Genomic DNA, 22,166 nt, shown 5'->3' on the forward strand with positions numbered 1-22,166 from the left:
GTCAGACTGACCGGCCGGTCGCCGGTCATGGCCGATCACGTGAAAATCGGCCAATTCCGGTCACCAGCCGATCAATCGGTGCATCTCTAATCGATACTCAATTTTAACAATGTTGTGTAAATAAAAATTAAATCTAATAAATTCCAATTAAGGCGTATTGAATGTTAAAATGCCTTTCAAATATAATGTTAAGTGGGTAAACATTCAATAATGTAAGAAATTTTCAAATTTAAAAGTTCAGTTTAGAGGTATCGTATTGGTATTGGTATCGGCGATACTGGCATTGAAAGTATCGGTATCGTATTGAAAAGAAAATAAGTGGTATCGTCCATCTGTACAGCAGACAAACTGCTGATAGTGACAGGCTGACATCAGCGTCAATTCACCTGTCACTCAAGTGGCCCCACTCTTAATTATGCAGAACTTTAAGGCTTAATATCATTTAAACGGATGAGTTATAAATAAATTCACCCCCCTCACAGTTTTCATGAATGGCAAGATTAGTTATTTAGACCAAGACCAATTTTTGTTCCAGACTGATTTTTTTCTGCTGTAAAGTTGGGCATTTTAACATGGGGGATATATGGAATTGACTCTCTTCTGCAGCCTGTCTCTAGTGGCCGGACGATGAACTGCAGTTTAAGTTACTTCTGTATCGGCTTCACAAGAGAGACCGGAAGGTTGCCGCTTGATTGGCACCTTAAAGGAACATATTAGTACCTGTGTACAAAGGTACCTTTTGAAAAGGTTCTGGCCCAGTGACAGCTTTTGTACCGTTTTTACTAAGAGTGATTTCTATCAGGATGACTCTGAACCAGACTGTCGATGTGGAAACAGATGATTCAGAACAGGTCTTGGTCAATATTACAGAAAACAGAAGAATGTTTGGCAGGACCTGCTATTTTAAGGAAAAAAAATTACTGAGATTCTCTTTTTTTTTAAAATAAATAAAAATAAAAAATAGGGGGGCCTAGGATGATAACAGCACTAACACTAGACAAGAGAGTCCATTACCACACTCTGAGCTACAAGGAAACGCTGAACATTTCGACACCATGTTTCACTTCCTCAAATCTGCTTCACAGCTTTATCAGCGCTTTAACCTGTTCTGAGAACAGTACTTGTTATTGACGCAGAGGAGAGAAGAGGTAAGCTAGCAGCAATGGGGTTAGGCTATGCTATGTTGAGGTTAAAAAAATGATCTTCCAAGCCATTTCTAAATGAATGCTATTCATCTTATTGTGAATGTTTCATACATCCATATAGAATAGAATAGAATAGAATAGAATAGAATAGAATAGAATAGAGCAGAATAAAGTAGGATATAAAAGAGTAGAATAGTCTTTATTTTCATTATACGCAGGTGCAATAAAACTCTACACAGCAAATTTACCAGTGTTAAATGAACACTGCTCAGTGTTTCTATGAGTCCAGAAATAAAGTAAATCTGGTTAGTAATAAGTGTGTCACGCAGATCAGCACGCTCCGCTCACTCATTCCCTCTCCCCGGAAGTCTGATTCACCGCTCCTGCACATCATCACCGACTCACACTATAAAGAGACACTTCCCTAGTGACGGCAAAGTGAGGCTTCCTGAACCACTGAGACCTCGCAGCCCACTGCTCACCCAAAGGGTCATTACTCGAAGCTTCATTCAGCATTGCTCACTAGTGACACCTAGCGACTGTGCAAAGAAACAGCAGACAAATACATCAATACTGAACCAATGACCTGAGCAATTGTCCATTGCCTGGGTATAAAATAAAATATGTTTCTTTCGCTGTCTGAATTTACTTGTGCAGAGACAACTGTCACACACAGTTCATTAATTATTCATGAATTGTTTGGATAGTGACAGTATGAACAACAAAAGTGAGACTGTGTTGAGTGCAGTGCTTATGGTGGAGGGAGTGTAATAAACAGAAAAGTGTGGGGTGGGAAAGGTTAAGAATTGTTTCTGGGTTGTTTAGTGCAGTGAACTGTTACTAGTTTTAGTGCAGTGTTGTGCTTATGGGACAGGGGATATAGAGGAGCAAACTGCAACACTGCAGGTTAGGGGTGGGTGAAGGAAGGATTACAAATGATATTTATTGAGGAGCATACTTTTTTCAAGTGTGTTGGGGTTTAGACGATTCCTCTTCTCTGACAAAACCTCTCCAGCCTTGGAAAAGATCCTTTCGCATGGAACAGAGGATGCAGGGGAACATGAAAACGCCAGTGCCAGCTGATATAAATGAGGATACTGATGCTTATGTTGAGCCCAATATACTAGTGGATCCTCAGATCTTGTGAGATTCACTTCTGATAAATATCGGTCCACTTCTACAGTAGCATCTGCTGTTGCACTTGAGCTCCTTCTACTGTGATCAACCGTGCTGTCCAGCAGAGGCCAAAGGTCACCTAATAATAAAAGGTACAAAGTAAAAAAAAAATCCATTAACAATGGTTCACAGTACCAATCACTAATATTAGGGATGGGCAATACTACACTTTTAGGATACCGATACTTTTTCTTGCATTTTCATCGATATCGATACCGATACCGTTAATTTCTTTTTCTTTTTTTCTTTAATTTTTGTCAATAAAAATATTATTACATTTAAGACAAATCACAAGAAAAATACAGACCATTTATACAAAATGTATTATGGTCAGTACATAATAAAATTAAAATTAAAATAAATAACACATATGAATTAAATAAATGAAATATGAACAAAAACATAGACATTTTCACTTGTCTTATTTCTCAAAACAAAAAAAAACAAAAAAGACCAATCTTGGTAGAAAAAGGTAAAAGGAAAAAAAAATACTAAACAAACAAACAAAAAACTAATACATCAATGTTATGTTTCGAGCCTCTTTGTAGAAGTAAACATGTAACACTTCACTGAAGCAAAAACAAGACGTCATAAAGATCATAATAAACTAGGATTTACTTATCCTATAAGGCCTTGTTTGGCTGTGTGTGTGTGTGTGTGTCGTTGTCGGCTGTGTCGCACAATGTCGCTCATTCGCTCGTCTCCTGTCGCGTGACATGGGCCAGCTCAATACGCCGCCAGGTACAGCCAGGGGTGTCACAGCACATAGTAATTTAAGGAAGTAATCTAAAACAGCTGAAAGTGATACATACACCCCCAATTATAATTTTTTAGTTATCGATATTTTTTTTAAAGGAAATCGATGCCAAATGAGTAGCGCGAGTATATCGATCTATCGATACCACAGGATCGATACGTCCATCCCTAACTAATATGAACATTCACACAACAAAGGCATACACTACTTGCTGTTGTTTGTAGATTGAGCTGCTTCTGAAGAGGCTGGAAGCTGAGCTGGGGGTGTGTTGGTGGAGGCAGAATGGAGACCAGAACTTCTGATTACAGAAGCACATTCAGATTTTAGTCTTGATACCGCTTCTTGCAGTTTCCCTTCACTTAAGAATCCCAGTTTTTTTAATCTGGCATCCAATAATAATAATATGGTCATCACACTTATTGATTCTAAATGAAGTGAAGAGAGTTTTGGCTCTGGCTCGGGGGGCATGACACTCACAGACTCTGGCTCGGCAGATGTGACGTGAACAGTCTCTGGATCGGCTGGACTGGTGTGAAGCTCTGGCTCGGCAGATGTGACGTGAACAGTCTCTGGATCGGCAGAAGTGACGTGAACAGTCTCTGGATCGGCAGAAGTGACGTGAACAGTCTCTGGATCGGCAGACGTGACGTGATGCGTTGGCTCGACAGGACGAAACCTTGGAATGATGGCCCTCTTGGCAGCACGTGCAGACATCCATAGACCGATCCAGTGGCTGGCTTGATGGTTGGCAAGACGTGACGATTCCCAGGCCGGGCGGGCGAGACGTGAACTGACTCTGGCTGGGCAGACGGGACATGGAGCTGTGAAGACTCTGGACTGGACGCGACCAGCGGTGATGGCTCTGGGGGTACTGTGAGCTTGCAGGGTGTTTCATCAGCCAAGCCCACAGTAAATGCCGAACCGCTCAAGGAGAGGGCCAGGTCGACATACCCTTCTAGGGTCCAGCCGGTATAGTCCTCCGGCATCAACTGAGCAACGTCATCATCCAGCCCGCTCCAAAACAGGTCCATGAGCTGGGTGTCATCTAACGCTCCCAGATGACAGCAAGACAAAAAGTCCCTTGCATACCTCTCAATAGGCTGGCCATCTTGGAACATCGAAGAAAGGAATTTCCTCAGGGCCTGGTTGCTAACAACTGCTGGATCCATTTTGTGGTGAGTTCTTCTGTTATGATGCAGAGGCAGGAAGCAGGAAGCAGGATCCAAATGCAGCAGTGTTTTATTAAATAAACTTGAATTAAGACAAAGACTAAGACTCCGGGACGGGACGGGGCAGACAACATGCAACATTACAACATCAAGAACTCACAAAGACTGAACTAGACACAGGGCTTAAATACAAAGGCAAACAAGCTAAACAAGATAACAAGGGGGCGTGGCTAATCAGAGACACCTGGGAAGACTAATCAACATAACGGGAGACAGCTAAACATGAAAAGACAGGGGAACACATGACAGACAAGAACAAGACACAAACCCACACCTTGACAGTCAGCCCCCCAGTTCACAAGCACTTCACCATTCCACAATAATTTTATTTTATTTTGATTATATATGCCTACATGAGCCTTGCCTATGAACTCGTAGGATTAGGACTGAGGCTAAAGTTTATGTGAATAAGGCTGCATTTGTAGATCAAAGCAGATTCATAAGAACTGTTTCTGTACAAGTTAATTAGTCCCATTTATTATTATTTTTTTCATAAATTCATTCATACAGTTGTTTGTTCATACATTGTGTAAGAACTACATCAACACTAACACATGAATTATGAGGATTAATTGTATTGCTTTGTGGTTTATAGAGCACAAAGAGATTTATTAAATGAAACAATAAAAAAATGGATGTGTCTTCTGGGACAGAAAGGCAGCTTTTCCACCTTTTGACCACAAGATGTCGTTAGTGTGCAATGTGTTGAAAAGCTTCGAGTAATAATCCATTTTATGATACAGTCGAGGGGGAAAGCCCCAGTGCTTCACAAAGCTTCATTTCACCATCACTACTTAGGGGCAACAATAAATACAGAATAAATAAACTGATCTATTTTCTCAGGGCTGGAGAGAGTAAAGCAGAACATTATAATCCATGTGTAGAAACTCTTCCTGAAGACATTTAATATCCGCTTTTCAGACGCTCATGCAGTGTGTGCAAATACTTTCTGTTTCACCAAACTGGAGCTGACGTTAATCATTTCAAAATACCTTAAAAACTGTTTTAGAATTAATTTTCTACAAGTTAGTCATGGATAGTGGAAACCTTTTCAGTAACAAAACAATTTTTTCACTAATAATGTAATAATTGTTTTTCAAGATTTTAACATCATGCTGGAAACTGCTAAAATAAAGAAGTGAGACTAACAGTAATTCTCTTGTGTGCAAAAGTAGCCAATAAACTGTTCAGAGCAGATGTGTGTGAGACAGTGTGTTCACTCATTTGATGAGAGGAAGTTACAAACCAGAGGAGGAGCTGATGATGTTTAAAGGAAGAGCTGTAACTATATATAATGAAGAGTAAGACAGAAACCGAAAATGGCTGATAAGTGTGATCTGTGTCTGCTGGGACTGATCATTCTCTCTTCACTTCTCTCAGGTAAAGAAATCTGTATTTTCTCTAAAGACATTGTAGGACTGAAAATAATCCAAGATATTTGAAATGAACAAAGACGTTTGCTTTACTGTTTTCCACCCCCTCTTTCTGCCACAATGACCATCTGTAGTTCCTAAAGGCACAGAGGGGCTGATAGTGATCACTGTAGGACAAGATGTGTGTACATCAGGGGTCGATGAATTGTCACACATTTAGTACGGTGGGGGAAGTTGTAATTATCTGATTGATCAGTTTGAACATTTCACATTTGGGTTTTAGTCACATGGTCAGGGAAAAGGATAAAAGAAGATTGTAACTGTTGCTCTGTCTCTTTTAATCTCTACTCTATCTTTCTCTCTCTCTCTCTCTCTCTCTCTCTGGTAACATTTTACAAAAATGCTGGGTACAATTAATGGTATAAGTTATTATCATCTTATACATCTATTTTGAACTATTTTAAGTATAACTATAACCATGTTGCCAATAAACCCTTTCAATTACAACTAATGTGCTAACTAGTTTTGATTTGGTATTGACTTGCTATATTATAATGGTGCTTTCTATTGCAATACAATATCGTCACTCTCTATAGCAACGCTCTCCCACATATTAATCTATTGTAACTGCACTTATTTCTGTCGTTGGTATAAGTGACAGTGGGTGGAATAGACAAGAAATGTACAGTTTTCCATTAAAACAGCAATATAATGTAGAAACAAATGCATTCTGGGAGATATTTGTCTTTTTTAAAACACACCCTATACCCTCATTCACTATTTCCTACATTAGTTCACTAATATAGTCCACTTGACTGAGTGAATAAAAAAAGTGAGTTAATTCAGACACTGATGAACACCTGCTGTTAACAAGCAGAATCACTGAAGGAAAGAGGAACAAGAAGAACAGAAAAAATATGAAATCAACTGAAGATAAAGACATTAAATCTGTGAAGATCTCAGCAGAGGAGGATTAAACAACTCCACAAACAGCATTACCAGCTTCACTTATTACTAACCAGACTGACTTTATTTCTGTCAGACGTCTACAGGCGTTATTATTAAAAGGTGGCAGAGGTTTAGATCATTTGATGTCACCATGATGGTGATCAGTGTTTGCTTTAGTTGGGCTCTGGACCCTTGACTTTTGAACATTAGTTTGTCTTTGGCTGCGGTAGCTTTGTCTTTAAATACATTTGCTATTGCAAAAAAAGCTTAAAGAAAACAGGATCAGATGACAATGGCTGTTTGTTAATGGTAACAATCATCATGTAGTGGCACGGATCTCATTTATTTTCTAATGTATTTTATCAGTGCAGTTTTTTACAGTGTGTATTTTAGTTTTCTGCTTTTAATGCTGGTATGTTTTATGTTTCATTTATTAATATATATCATATTGATCACTGAGATATACTGTGTTTCAGGAACCAGTGGAGTGGAGGATCATGTGTTCATCAGTTCTGGTGAAAATGTGCGTCTGTCCTGTAATAATGCTCTTTCTGACTGCAAATCAACTATGTGGATCTACTCTAACAGTCATTCAGCAGCAGTTGAACTGATTACTTTAGGGATAAAGAATAAAGACACAGAGAGACATGAGAGACTGAGTCTGGAGTCTGACTGCTCTCTGAACATCAAGAACGTCACAGAAGAAGATCATGGGTTATACACCTGCCGACAATGGACAGAACACCAACAACAAGGAACTGATGCACGTGTTTTTCTGCATGTTCTTCATGGTAAGTTTATGATTATGTGGTCAATTTAAAATTCTCCCTTTAAACTCAGATGATGATTGAAGAGTCTGTGATTTGTGTTCAATTTCAGTGTCTCCATCATCATCATCATCATCATCATCATCATCATCATCATCATCATCATCTTCATCCTCACAGACTGAGATCAGTCCAGGCCGCTCTGTGACTCTCTCCTGTCAGTTGTATTCATATACTGGACTCTCCTGTGATCATTTTGTCCGTTCTGAGGGATTTGAGCTGTTGTGGGTGAATCAGACTGGTGTTGATCTGAAGACAGACTCCAGATATCAGATATCATCATTATCAGATCCATGTATCATCACTCTGACTACAACACTCCTGAATGAAGATGACAACAGAGAGTGGAGATGTCAGCTTACTCACAGAAATCAACTCGAGACCTCAGTCAGATACACTGTCAAGTATTCAGGTGAGAAAACAGTGTTAGAAGAGCCTCATAATGTCAGTAACACTAAGGTCTATCAGTATCACTGAACCAGAACAAACTGAGGGAACAAAAGCTTCTTTGACTCTCACAGAAGAGTAACTCAAAGCATTGCTTCAAACTAATGAACTGCAGTGAAGGAACAGTCCAAAACGTGATGCTGGAAATAATAAAGGAATTGAAACTTGACAGCAAAAATATTAACTTTTTATGTAATGTGATGATCAAAGTTAAAATATGATGGTCATATTGTACAGTATTAATGATCTGAACTAACATTCATCTTCACAGCTCAAGCTGATTCAACGACAGCAGTGAATCCAGTCCACATCACACACTCTCAGGATCCCTCAGCTATAAACACACACGTTTCTAAAGGTACATCATCACTGTCTTTCTCACATCAGTGTTTTTCAGAGCATAATGCTAGAGTTATCTTCAGTGTTAACTCATCAAAATATGACTGTCATATTCTACAGTGTGATTGTCACACTGAGTTGTTGTTTTAGTTTCATTTCATGGACTTTTATGGTGTGTCCCAATTAGCGTACTTATGCATATTCTAGGACATGTTTAGTATAAACAGTGAGAGTAGTGTGTTCATATAACACTCCGGTTCTTTCACTCGATTCTCCCAGAAAGCGTCACATGAAGACGATGTTGAGCTCATCCATGCAGCGCATTCACTGTAGATCCATGAAAAACACCAAACAGACATAAAACACTGCTCATCCACTCACAAAATTATCAAAAAACATACATGTAAAAGTAAACAAATATACAAAAAAAGAGAGAGAAACACAAAATAAGCCGTACACTCGTAATGCTCGGCAACAAGTTTAACATATACAACTTCAGTTATTCATCAAGTCTGGGTGTCTTATGACCCCAATATGAAATAAACTGATTCAAATATATTTTTAAAAATATATATATTTTTGAAAAATAGAAAAATAGTTTATCTCTGCCAACATTTTGTTTCTGTCTTACCGGAGAAAGTTTGTCCTGCCATTCACCTCAACCTTAACACATCCTCATTTGAGCCTCTGTGTCTTGTTTCAGTGTTGGTGGGTTCTTGACTTTGTAATGTTGTTTGTTCTGTTTCTGAGTCATGTTCCCTGTTCCCTGTTTGAAGTCTGTCAAGTTTTGAGTTAATCTAATAAAGCTGCTGGACATGAATCCTGCTTCCTCCTTTGTTTCAACCTGAACCCACCTCCAAATGGATCTAGTAGCAGCTTTGGGGAGTCTCCAACTAAGAAGACGGCCATGCCTGATTCTGGTTCCCAGGATGGCCACCGCCATGTCGCCTGAGAGTTTGCCTCTGGCCAAGATGGCCGCCGCCACGCCTGAACCTGAGCTTTCAGCAAAGATGGCCGCCTCCACGCTTCCTGAGCCTCTTTCTGTTCCTGAGACTGAGCCTGTTCCTGAACCTGAGCCTCTTCACGTCAGGCCTGCCGATCCAAAGACTGTTCACGTCACGTCTGTCCGATCCAGAGACCGTTCACGTCACGTCTGCCGATCCAGAGACTGTTCACGTCACGTCTGCCGATCCAGAGACCGTTCACGTCACGTCTGCTGATCCAGAGACCGCTCACGTCACGTCTGCCAATCCAGAGACTCCGGACAAGATGGTCACCACCGAGCCAGTGTCTCTGGACAAGATGGTCGCCACCGAGCCAGTGTCTGTTCCTGAGCCAGTGTCTCTGTTCCTGTTCCTGAGCCGGTGTCTGTTCCTGAGCCGGTGTCTGTTCCTGAGCCGGGGTCTGTTCCTGAGCCGGGGTCTGTTCCTGAGCCGGTGTCTGTTCCTGAGCCGGGGTCTGTTCCTGAGCCGGTGTCTGTTCCTGAGCCGGGGTCTGTTCCTGTTCCTGAACCGGTGCCTGATTCTGAGCATAACCCCATAGCTGCCCTCAAGAAAATTTTGGGAGGGGGCAGTGGGTCCCCTGAACTGTCGTCTCCGCCATGGCCGCCCGAAGGGTCATCTCTGCCCTGGCCGCCTGCACTGCCTGCTCCAGCTTGGCCTTCCGTCCTGCCGCACTCTCCAGGACCTCTTCCTCTCCATGGGCATGGCCCTCCATCCCGCCCCCGGGTCCGCCTCCGCTCCACCACCCTCCTGAACGTGTCTGGAATCCACTCCTTAAAGGGGGGGCTCTGTTATGATTCCTGTCTTGTGTTACCCTTGTCTTGTGTGGACTTATGTAATTTCCTGTCCTGTGCCATGTTTTGTAGTCCCTTGTAGTTTGTCTTGTTTATTAGTCTCCCCAGGTGTCTCTGATTAGCCACGCCCCCTTGTTATCTTGTTTAGCTTGTTTGCCTCTGTATTTAAACCCTGTGTCTTGTTTCAGTGTTGGTGGGTTCTTGACTTTGTAATGTTGTTTGTTCTGTTTCTGAGTCATGTTCCCTGTTCCCTGTTCCCTAGTCGAAGTCTGTCAAGTTTTGAGTTAATCTAATAAAGCTGTTGCACGTGGATCCTGCTTCCTCCTTTGTTTCAAGCCTGCATCGTTACACAAATGATGTTCACAGTTCCCCTTTAAAAATACATGTGGCCCTAACAACCTAAACATGTTGCGACTACACACACACACACAAACACACACACACACACACACACACACACACATAACATAACACCTCTAACAATAACCCTAAAGTTTGCAGGTCAAGCTCAAATTATGCTTTAAGTAATTTGAGCTTGTCCTGCAAATTCAACACATCCTCTTTTGAGCCATCTATTTCATTTTCAACCTTAAAACTGTTCTCAATGTGGATTATTTTCTTATTTAATCGTCCGACTCTGTGCACGATGTCTGCTGTGCACAATGAATCAGTCCATTCTTAGGGAGTTGAGCATTAGTGGAAGATCTTCTCCAGTGCCTTTCTCTCCTTCTTCTCCGTCTTGAGAGCTCTCCTTGCGTTGTCCCTCCGGAGGTGTTCAACTAAAAGATCGTCCATAAAAATCTCAACCTTGTCTGTTACATTAACAATTCTTATTTCTGGGTCATCTCCATCCGTTACATTCAAAGCATGCAGATAGTGTTTAATATATACCATTTCTGGAGATTTATCAGAAGAATTCATAATCATTTGTTCTCCAGTTCCAACATTTATTACAGAGGGGAAGAGACAGGGCAAGATAAAAACAAAGAGAAAAAGAGAGTGATGGAGATGAGGAGATAAAAATAATCTACTTCACACTGAAATGATTTTAAAGTAGGGCTGTCAAACGATTAATCGCGATTAATCGCATCCAAAATAAAAGTTTGTTTTTACATAATATATGTGTGTGTACGGTGTATAATTATTTTCTATATATAAATACACACACATGCATGTATATATTTAAGAAATATTTGCATGTATATACTGTGTATATATATTTATATTATATATAATTTATATTATATATAAATATTTTATATATAAATAACACATTTTCTTAAATATACATGCATGTGTGTGTATTTATATATAGAAAATAATTATACTCCATACACACACATATATTATGTAAACACAAACTTTTATTTTGGATGCGATTAATCGCGATTAATCGTTTGACAGCCCTATTTTAAAGCTATTGTTATCCAATTTTTTGGCCTTCAAAACATGTTAAAATGCACATATGTAGATCAGAGAAATCTAAACCGAACCCCCTAACTGCCTCACATTTGGGACCTCAGTTATTATAAAACTCTGCCTTTGTACTAATAAACAGCTGATATCCTAGTAATATGCATGTTAATAAGCAACTAGTTAATAGTGAGAATTAGATCCTAAACTAAAGTGTTACCGTTTTTAAATCATACACTTAGTGTTGTCACGGTACCAAAATTTCAGTATTCGGTACCAATACCAGTGAAAATCCATGGTTCTCGGTACCAATTTCGGTACCAAAGCTTAATTTAGATTGAATTTACATAAAGTATATATTGTGTTTTATTTGACTTGACTGTACTTTTATTTAATCCAAAACTTAAAAGGGCTTTTTAAACCTGCTAAGAGTTATCCAGCCAAGAATAAGCCTAGAACTGCTTTTCTGACGGACTGATATGAATGACATAAATAGGGATGCACCGATACTGATACCAGTATTTGGGTGTCGGTCCGATACTGTGCTCGTAAAACTACCCCGATACAACCGCACCCGATACCACTTTAGGGGCCGTTCACATATTGCATTTTTTTGCACGTGCAAAATCTTTATTTCAGATGTAGGCTATGCTGCGGTGAGATGAAAACGTCTCAACAGGTCATGTGACAAAAAACTTTCCGTAACAACATCGAAAGCTTGGCCGAACAGCTGATCATAGCTGTACAGGGCGGCTTTTTATTTCTCATCTCCATAAATATATCTAATAGTAAAGCTAATGCAAGGGCTAGAAATAAATTCTTTGCTGATACTTCATCATGGAGAGCACAGTTCGCACCGCTTTCTCCTTCTTTCCACAAGCGCTTGCTCTCCCGTGGCGTCTGTCGTTGCTGTGCAACCATGAACAAAGGCGCGCCTGGAAAAAGTGCGTTATGTGGCTCTTTCCTCCTTTCTTGTCAACGAGTGGATTCAGAGCCACCGCATCAGTAGCGCCGCCGGTCGCCATGTCTCAGTGATTTTATGAAGAGGACACAACTGTGTACCTTTTGGACTGCGCATCAAGAACCAGATTAATCCGGTACTTCGTCACCACCGGTACTTAAGTAAAGCTGGTATCGTAACGGTTTAATTTTTTTTGTATCAACTTGGTACCGAAGTACCGGGTCTTTTGACAACACTACATGCACTCATTGGGAGCTGAGCCCCGCTAAAATGAAAATCCTGTGTGAAGCTCGAGTATTATGTGATGATGATGATGTTGTGTATATGTGGCATTATGTGTTGAACTGAACTAACAGACGTGATCCACAGATCCAGGAGAAACTGAAGTCTGTGTGACTGCTGGATCATTATACAGAGGTACGACACATTCATTTATACTGACAGCTTTATAACATTAAACTATCAGTCAGTCTGTAAAAGCTTCATCAATAACTGTTGATAGTTGAATACCCTTGACTTCAGTCATGTACAGTTTCTCTTCTTCCTCTCATGTTTCCTGCAGTGATTGTGACTATTGTTGAGATGGCAGTGTTTGCTGCTCCTACTGTGATTCTTCTTCAGATCATCTGTGCAAGAAGAGCTGGTGAGTTTTGAGCCGCACACAATCTGATGATTCACACTCATCTGATCTGGAACAATCTGCAATCATGATAAAAACACATACGAGAGGTCAGTCAATGCTTTTATTTTGCAGGGAGGAAGGACTCGAAGCACCCAGAGGAAATAGAGATGCCGACAATATTACAATAAAATACTGATGAGTTTAGAGCCAATCTGCAGCAATATTTACAATAGCAAAAACTTACAGAGGATTGTTCATTGTTTTATTTTCTTCTTCTCAGAAACAGAGAAACTCTGATCCCAATGAAGAAATAGTGACACCAAATTTAGATTAAATTTTCTTGTGGTTCATATACAAACTGCTTTAAATATAATATTAAATAAAGTAATGGACAGATTCAGACTGTATAATCTCTCTCTGTTCTGTGTGATGGAGCTGAATTGGTGATTCTTGTATCTCGTCTGTTCATTCCTGTTTTTAGCATCTTTTTTTTATTTTGAATGATTCATGCTAATTTCAGGCCTGATAGCGCTCCTGCGCCACGCCGGATTTCCGGCGTACAGACGTGTCTGCGAAAAAAAAAAAAAAATCAGGGGCACGTTCAAGTTCAAAACGGTGCGCAACGTTTTGCTATGGTTTCCGGGTTGAACGCCATGTTTCCTGGAAACGGCGTGCACCGGTGTGCAACGGGGTTTGAGATACGTTTTCTCTTGTTTGGTGGGTGTGTCAGAACTGCAGTCCAATCAGCAGCAACATGTATATAAAGCACGCGGTATTAAAGTGAACTCGCACAATGGGTTTGTAGAACATTGATTATGTTCTTAGTTATATCTGAATCGCAATTGTACTTTTGAGGGGTGTTCTTTTCCACTGTTTGTACAGCAGCCTTTTCAAGTGACACTCCATCCACATAGTAGGATTCATCTGCGCTATCTGTGGAAGTTTCTTTAGGATTGAGCTGGTCTACGGCTCTTCTCCATCTATTCGGCGTGTGCTTTGGTGTAGTTTTACAGCACTTTTTGAAATGATTCCATTTTTTGCATTTGTGGCACTGCTGACCATATGCTGAGCATTTTTCCTTTTTTGCTTCATGCTTGCCTCCACAACTATTACAATTCAATATTATCTGAGAGCCTGTGCGATCGGAGTTGGATCTTTGTTTAAATCCTTGTGTCATTTTAGTCTTTGTCTTGTGGTACACACTGTCCACGTTAGTGTTGCTTTTAGGCGCTGCAAGAGTCTTTGTGTGCAGATCAGTCAGCTCGTGGATTTGACACAATTCTATCGCTTTGGCTAGTGTTAACTCACTGTCTCTCAATAGAATTTTTCTCATACCATCATTGGTCACGCCGCACACGAGTCTGTCTCTTATGAGTTCATCCGTTAGATCACCGAATCTGCACGTCTTTGCTTTGTTCCTTAAATCACTCACATATGCTTCTATGGTTTCACCAGATTTTTGGTTTCTCATATTAAACTTATGGCGTTCCATAGTTATATTTGTTTGTGGGTTGCATTGCATAACTCACGGAATTTCCGTTTTATACATTCTGGTTTCTCTCTGGTTTCAGCCTCCGCGATCATCCGTCGTTGCTCTCCTTCTCCCGTATACACGGCTGGTGCATACACAAACGCGCGCTCCCGCTCGATGGCTTCTGAGCCGGCCAAATTAAGGAGAATAAATGCCTGCGTCTTAGCATCTTTGTCTGAGTGAGCAGCTGCTATAAATATATCGTATTCTTGCTCGAATACGCGCCAGTTCTCACTAATGTTGCCATCAAACACTAGCGGTTCGGGTCTTCGGAAGCCTTCCGCCATTTCTGACGAGGTATGTAAAACTTCTTTTATCAAGTCTTTTCGATGAAACTTGACTTACTTCAAACTCAAAGGCGTTCTCTTTTCCACGAACCGTCTTCTGACACCATGTTGAATGATGGTCACACACAACTTGGTTTTGTATAACGTTGATTCTTTACTGGAGAACTGGTCTGACTAGAGCCCTGCACGGGCCTCAAATTTAGGCCCGAGCCCGGCCCTGGCCCGAGACGCTCAGGCCCTAGCCCGACCCGTGTCCGACAGCTCATCAGAATTATCAGCCCGAGCCCGACCCGAGCTTTTTTTTTTTTTTATTTTATTTTTTTTTTTTTTATTTATTTTAATCAGCCATTAAAATAGCTCAGTTTTGTTAGTTATGTTTCTTTGTTAGTTATGTAAATTAATGTTTCTTTTCATTTCTTTATTAGGTTAATTTAGACAAATGTTTGGAGCATTTTTTTTTTAAATGACGACCAAGCAATCCGAGCCGACAGCAAGTAAAACATGTTTGATCAATTGAGCCTCTCAAATCAATGCTATAATACTTTACTTGTCTACAATAAAATCAATAGATATAAAAAACTTCAAGCATATCACACAGACAGTTAGTTTAATAAATGTTTATTTATTAAACCACAGTGAGTAAATTTTTTTTTTTTAAATACTGAGGAAGGCTCAGGCTGCTCGCAACAGCGCTTGCAAACGAAATGAGCAATAGCCTATTAAATTAAATAAATTAAAAACAAATTATTTGCAGATTATCTTACCTCAAAAATGCACCACAGAACATGGCCATTCTTTTTTTCCAGTGGTTTCCAACAGTTAAACGAAAACAAAGTCCAATCAAACGAAAAACATCAGAGGTTTCCAACAGTTAAACGAAAATAAAGTCCAATCAAACGAAAAGTTAGAACAGTCTGAGCATCGTGGAGAAAAAGAATAGCTAAGCATCCACAGTGTTATATTCTGGTCTTTATACTCACAGACTCCAGAATATCTTGTTAAACACCCAACGGGTGGTGGTTTATTAAACAATAAGTTTGAACACATACATAGAGAATTCACAGTGTAACCGCATAACATGCGAGCTTCATAACATGCGAGCCTCGCCGTGCATCTCACTAAACCGTCCGTGTGTGCAACTCACTAAAAGGTCCGTGCTGCGACCACAGTGTTATCAAGGATCCGCCTCATAGCACATTCCCACATGCTAAACAATCACTATTGTTACATCCTTTCTCTTTTGAGACTGAGACTCCAGGTGCCTTCTTAATGCCAGCACAACTTAAATGTCATACATATAGTAATGTATTTTTGTTTTCTCTCTGTAGACTATCAACATACACATTTCCAAAATATATCTCTATATATAAAATAAAATAAAATATAGATATAAAAAATAAATAGGATTTCCCTTAACCAATTAGCATCGGCTTACATCGGACATAACCTTGGAACATTCAAAACATGGTAACATTCAAAGTGCTGTTCCTTCAAGCTTAATGTGTTACAAAGTCCATGTAACGCGATGGTTTCTTCACTATGCGGCCAGACCTGGTAGTGACAGGTACATCACTATTGGTTTTATCTAAGGGTGTGACCTTCTCAGAGGTACAAAGGGGAGAGGCGGTCTCCGAGTGTCCAGTGTCATCAGTGTCTATGTCTGGGGGTCGGCTGCGGGCCGCTCCAGGAGCCCGTCTGAGGTGTCTCCGATTCCTCCTGAGAACATTGCCTGTGTCTAAGTGGACCTCGTAGGACCTTGCATCAATGGGCCTCTGTATGTTACCTAGCCTCCAGACATTGTATGGTGCAACTGGTTGTACTCGCACACGGTCACCTGGTTCCAGTTCATCCAAATCTCTAGCTGATCTGTCATAGTAGGTACACTGACGTTGTTGGTTGTTGATCAGATCCTCTTTGGTAGCAGAGCGGATGGCATTGAGCCTGTCTGATGAGATCGGCAGGTGTTTTATCATATTGACAGTCTCTATTTCCGCTTCCACTGAGCCATCGGCTGAATGTTCTGGTAGGTATGCTCGGCTCAAAGTGTCTGCCAGTAGCATATCTTTACCTGGTACATACACTACCTCCAAGTCATACTTCTGAATCCGTAGCATCATTCGTTGTAGTCGTTTGGGCGCACTGAGTAGCGGTTTCCTCACTATAACCTCTAAGGGTTTATGGTCACTTTGCACCGTCACTTTACGACCATAGGTGTATTGGTGGAACTTTTCTATGCTGAATACTAAAGCTAGAAACTCTTTTTCTATTTGTGCGTACCCACATTCTGTTTGCGTTAGTGCTCTGCTTGCAAATGCAATAGGCTTACCCCTCTGCATGAGTGCTGCACCTAAACCTGTATCTGAGGCATCACACTGTACAGTCAGTTCCTCCTCTGGGCTGTAAAACTTCAGCACTGGAGCCTGCGCAATAGTGTCTTTAAGTTTGTGGAAAGCCTCCTCATGTTGCTCTGTCCATCTCCACTCACTGTCTTTATGTGTCAGCTTTCTCAGTGGCTCACATTGGTCGGAGAGATGTGGGCAAAACTTGGCCAGGTAACACACCATGCCCAACAGTCTCTGGACTGATTTCATATCCGTTGGTCTCGGCATTTGTGTGATGGCTCGTACCTTTTCTGGGTCCACTTTTAGTCCATCAGCTGTGAGGAGATGTCCAATGTATGGTGCTTCAGTTTGTCTCAGCTTGAACTTTTCTGCGTTCAGTTTAATGTTCTGTTGTCTGCACCGGTTCAGAAACAGTCGCAGTTTTCTGTCATGATCCTGCTCAGCTGCTTCTTGTGACTCACCCTGTCCTGTGATCAGTACATCATCAGCGATTATGTACAGTCCAGGCAGATCATCTAATGCTTGTGTCAGTTTCCTTTGGAAAATTTCAGGTGCCGGGCTGATTCCCATAGGCATCCTCAGCCACCTGTAACGCCCAAAAGGGGTGGCGAATGTCGTCAGGTAACTGGATTCCTCATGGAGCTTGACATGCCAGAAACCACTTTTGACATCACACACTGTGAATAGCTTGGCTTTGGACAGGTCTGGAAGTATGTCCTCAATCGTGGATAGTGGAAAGTGGCTGCGCTTTAATGCTTTGTTTAATGGCCTGGGGTCGATGCACACTCTCAGGTTTCCATTTTGTTTCTGTACAACAACCATACCGCTGATCCAGTCTGTGCTGCATTCGACAGGTGTTATGATTCCTCTGCGCTGTAGATCCTGTAGTTCCTCTTTGAGTGGTTTCATCATAGAGACTGGCACACATCTCTTGGGCAACTGCACTGGCTTTACAGTTTTATCTACCTCTATTTTGTACTCTCCTTCTAGACATCCGTCTCCAGTGAATACATCAGCATACTCATCTTTGATTTGTTCCATGCACCACTTTCCAGTTGTAAGTTTCTCTGTGGTGACAATGCTATCTATTGCCATTATATTCTCATAACGCACCTTTATGAGCTTCATGGCCTCACTTGCTTTTTTACCAAGCAAAGGTACAGCGTTATCTCCATCTACCACTTGGAACTCGAGCTGGTATAGTTTCTGGTTTCTAGGATTTCTCAACTTAACTTTGCATTTTCCTAGTGGTCTCAGTCTGCTCTTATTGTACATGAGTAATACACTGTCTGTGTGTTCCAGTTTCGTTTCCGGGTTTATCAAATGGATCGGAATAATGTTGCAAGTGGCACCACAGTCAATTTGGAATTTCACTATGTCTGTCCCAAGAAGCATGCCTGCAAACAGCTGGGTGTCATCTGCTCTGCTCGTGCCCACTGCATTAACATCCTCTGCCTGTGCTTCAGTCACACACAGGATTTCCTCATATTCTTCACTTTCACATTCTGTTACTTTATGTACAATGGTCTTTTCTCTGTGTTCTGGGCGAGCTCTACATTTAACTGCAAAGTGGTTGTCCTTTCCACATTTTTTGCACTTCTTCCCATAAGCTGGGCATTTCAGCTTGTTTTTATCATGTGTCTTACCACAGAACTTGCAGTCCACTGTGTCACTTGTCCGTCTCTGGTGCACTGCTCCTCGTAGTGCATGCACCTCTTCCACCATCGGTCCTGAAATGGCTTTACAGTTCTCCCGCGACAACTCTGCAGCTCTGCACAGCTGTATACACGTGTCCAGCGACATATTTTTCTCACGTAGCAGTCTCTCTCTCATGCTGGTGCTGTTTAATCCACACACAACACGATCGCGGATAAGCGAGTCTCTCAGTTGTCCGAAGTTGCATGTTTTCGCCAGTACTCTTAGTTCCGTAACATAGCTGTCTATAGACTCACCCGATCTCTGGTTCTTGGTGAAGAAGCGATACCGTTCCACAGTTTCGTTCACACAAGGGTTGCAATGTCCATCAAATTTGTCGATAATGTCTTTTAACCTCCATGTATCTCTGGCGGCGTCACACATTAGTGTGTCCATTAATTCTCTGCCGCTTTCGCCAATAAGATAGCTGAAAAGTGTCACTTTTTTCTTTTCATCGTCGTCACTCACTGTTAACTCCACATAAAGCATAAACTCATCCTTCCACATCTTCCAGGACCTTGAAAGATCGTTGGAGTCCAAACACAATGTCTGTGGCGGCTTCAATCCTTCCATGTTGCACACGGATGCTCACGGATAGCAACTCTGCTAACGTCACTGTTACTGTCTCGTTCAACGGCCTAAGTCCACTACCGCTGCCACCATGTTATATTCTGGTCTTTATACTCACAGACTCCAGAATATCTTGTTAAACACCCAACGGGTGGTGGTTTATTAAACAATAAGTTTGAACACATACATAGAGAATTCACAGTGTAACCGCATAACATGCGAGCTTCATAACATGCGAGCCTCGCCGTGCATCTCACTAAACCGTCCGTGTGTGCAACTCACTAAAAGGTCCGTGCTGCGACCACAGTGTTATCAAGGATCCGCCTCATAGCACATTCCCACATGCTAAACAATCACTATTGTTACACACAGTGGAAGGTTTTAACCCAGTCCTCCTTTCTTCTATCACGAATTCTTCTCATGCACGCGATTTTTCTCTTAATATTCTCCATTATTTGCACATGAGGTGAATCGTGGGTCGCGCTGACGGGAAACCTTCTGTGTGCGTGCGTGAGACAGACTGTCATGTCAGTCACATGTCAGTGTAATTTTAAGATTAGCTGATGGCTATAATGGCCAGTATTTAAAACACGTTTTAAGTGCAGGGCACGTCCAGTTCCCGCGCGCGAGCAGAGAGATTCGCGCTCGGCACATTATATTCCGTGTGCGAGCAGAGAGATTCGCGCTCGGCACATTATATTCCGTGTGCGAGCAGAGAGATTCGCGCTCGCGCATTATATTAATGTAGCCTACTTTCACGCTACAATAATGCGCTCTCGACATTTGACAGGAAAAAAACGCCATAAGTTATGAGGTTACGAAATTTCTTTCTATGTTTGTTTTTCTATCGTCAACGTCAACTTCTCATATTTTTTTTTTAATTAATGTCTAAAAATATAAAAAGCAGGATAACCCAAAAAAGGCCCTAGGCCCGGCCCGCATTTTAAATATGACGTGAAAATTGGCCCGAAGCCCGGCCCTAGGGGCGTAAAAAAGTCGGGGCCGTCGGGCTCGGGCTGAAATGCAGGGCTCTAAACTGGATGTCAATCACATGTAGTTTTTGCCAGTAGCATATTGGTTATACATGCCTTGATTTTGAGTTAATATGGATAATTTGTTGTTATAAGATAATGAGAGATTACTAAAGAAAGGGGATGTAGAACATTGATTATGTTCTAGTTATATCTGAATCGCAATTGTACTTTTGGGGAATCCGTAGATAGGACGCGGAACACTAGTGGGTCTAAAAACTACATGTGATTGACATCCAGTTCTCCAGTAAAGAATCAACGTTATACAAAACCAAGTTGTGTGTGACCATCATTCAACAGGGTTCAAGGAAAGTAATTTACAAATGTGTTCGATGCAGCTCGGTATAGCAACAACTGAGGATATTAGAAGACATGTTTGTCGTAAGTTTTATTGTAAAAATATAGGATATCAACATAATGATGTAGTTGTTTATATTTTTAGCTTCATTGCAAGTGTATGACATTTGGTATAGAAATAAACAATGGTAATTAAGTGCTTTTCCTAAAAATGAGAAAGAAAATACAGGGTATTAAAACAGTATGAACTACAAATAAAGTCAATATGTGAGGCTAAATAGATGTGTTTTAGTCTGAATTAGGTAAGATGTGTGCTTCCATTTCAGTTTCAGCAATCCCTTCACTCGATTGGGATGTGCTCTTTTGTTCTGGGCAGCAAGTGCAGTAACTGTAACATCGGGCATATTTTGTAGTATTAAACACATTTATACCGACTTCATCAGGCTCAGAAAATTCTTCACAAAGAACACAAAGAATGGCCTTCTCAGCTGCCATAGTTGCAACTCTTGCGTCATCAGTACAGTGAGTTCAACGCATCACCGTTTCTGTTTTAAAAAACGTTGTGCAACGTTTTGTCGGGGCTGAACGCAGCCCAGGTTCGCGTTCGCGTGAGAGGCGCTTTGCTTTCACTAAACCACATCAGTAAGCCTACTTCAGCCAATCGGTAATAGGGTAGGCAGGGGCTGGTCTTGGGTTTTGGCCAATCAGATTGATTCAGCAGTCACTCCACGTGCGAATTCGTTTTGTGTTTCCCATACACTACGAATGTGTTTCCCACACTGGCAGCGCGAAACATAGCCAAAGTCATGGAGTGCAACTTTATGAAGCCAGGGGAAGACACCAAACCTGTCGATAAAGGTAGATCAAACTTGATGAAAAAATGATCGTGGCCTGATTTGAGGTAGCTCGCCAACAGGCCGTTCATATATCGCGTCTTTTGCGCGCTCAAGTTCATTCAAATGTAGGCGCACGGTAAGCGGTAATAAGCGCGCTCATAATTGAAGCGACGCGCTCGTTTTTTCCATGTTTTTCGGCTGTGGAAATCCATTAGTCACTCAAACTTTTTTGTCGTTGTGGAGAGCGCAGACGTCACGGGAATATCGGACCTAATTTTACTATTAATAATAAAAGATAAGCTAAAGTGCATTGTAAATGTCAGTAATTTATCTTTTTTTGACTCATTCTTTTCATAAATAATCATTTAAAGTCTGAAATATGTGAGATATGTATTATCTTTTTATAAAAAAAAAAATTTGTCAAAACTTTTTGAACTTGTACATGTTAGTATAACATGTTGCAAGACACTTTTAAAATCTAGCTATCATTTTTAATGGTATTATTTTAATGTTTATGTAAACAAAAAGTGCATATTGATGCTTAT

The 22,166-nt window shown here is 41.0% G+C and overlaps 2 protein-coding genes across 2 annotated transcripts in view; both read left to right on the plus strand.

Moving 5' to 3' along the window:
* LOC307163631 (uncharacterized protein) overlaps window positions 1-22,166 on the plus strand; it is a 315,702-nt gene that overhangs the window by 277,767 nt on the left and 15,769 nt on the right. The window lies entirely within an intron of this gene.
* Window positions 5,564-13,606, plus strand: LOC307163639 (uncharacterized protein). The gene is made up of 7 exons (XM_079879765.1): window positions 5,564-5,687; window positions 7,105-7,419; window positions 7,508-7,867; window positions 8,174-8,260; window positions 12,780-12,827; window positions 12,973-13,053; window positions 13,165-13,606. The coding sequence occupies exons 1-7, from the start codon at window positions 5,627-5,629 to the stop codon at window positions 13,218-13,220; spliced, it is 1,008 nt and encodes a 335-aa protein (XP_079735891.1). The 5' UTR covers window positions 5,564-5,626; the 3' UTR covers window positions 13,221-13,606.

The sequence above is a fragment of the Squalius cephalus genome, assembly GCF_949319135.1.
Source record: "Squalius cephalus genome assembly, chromosome: 1".
Taxonomy (NCBI): domain Eukaryota; kingdom Metazoa; phylum Chordata; class Actinopteri; order Cypriniformes; family Leuciscidae; genus Squalius; species Squalius cephalus.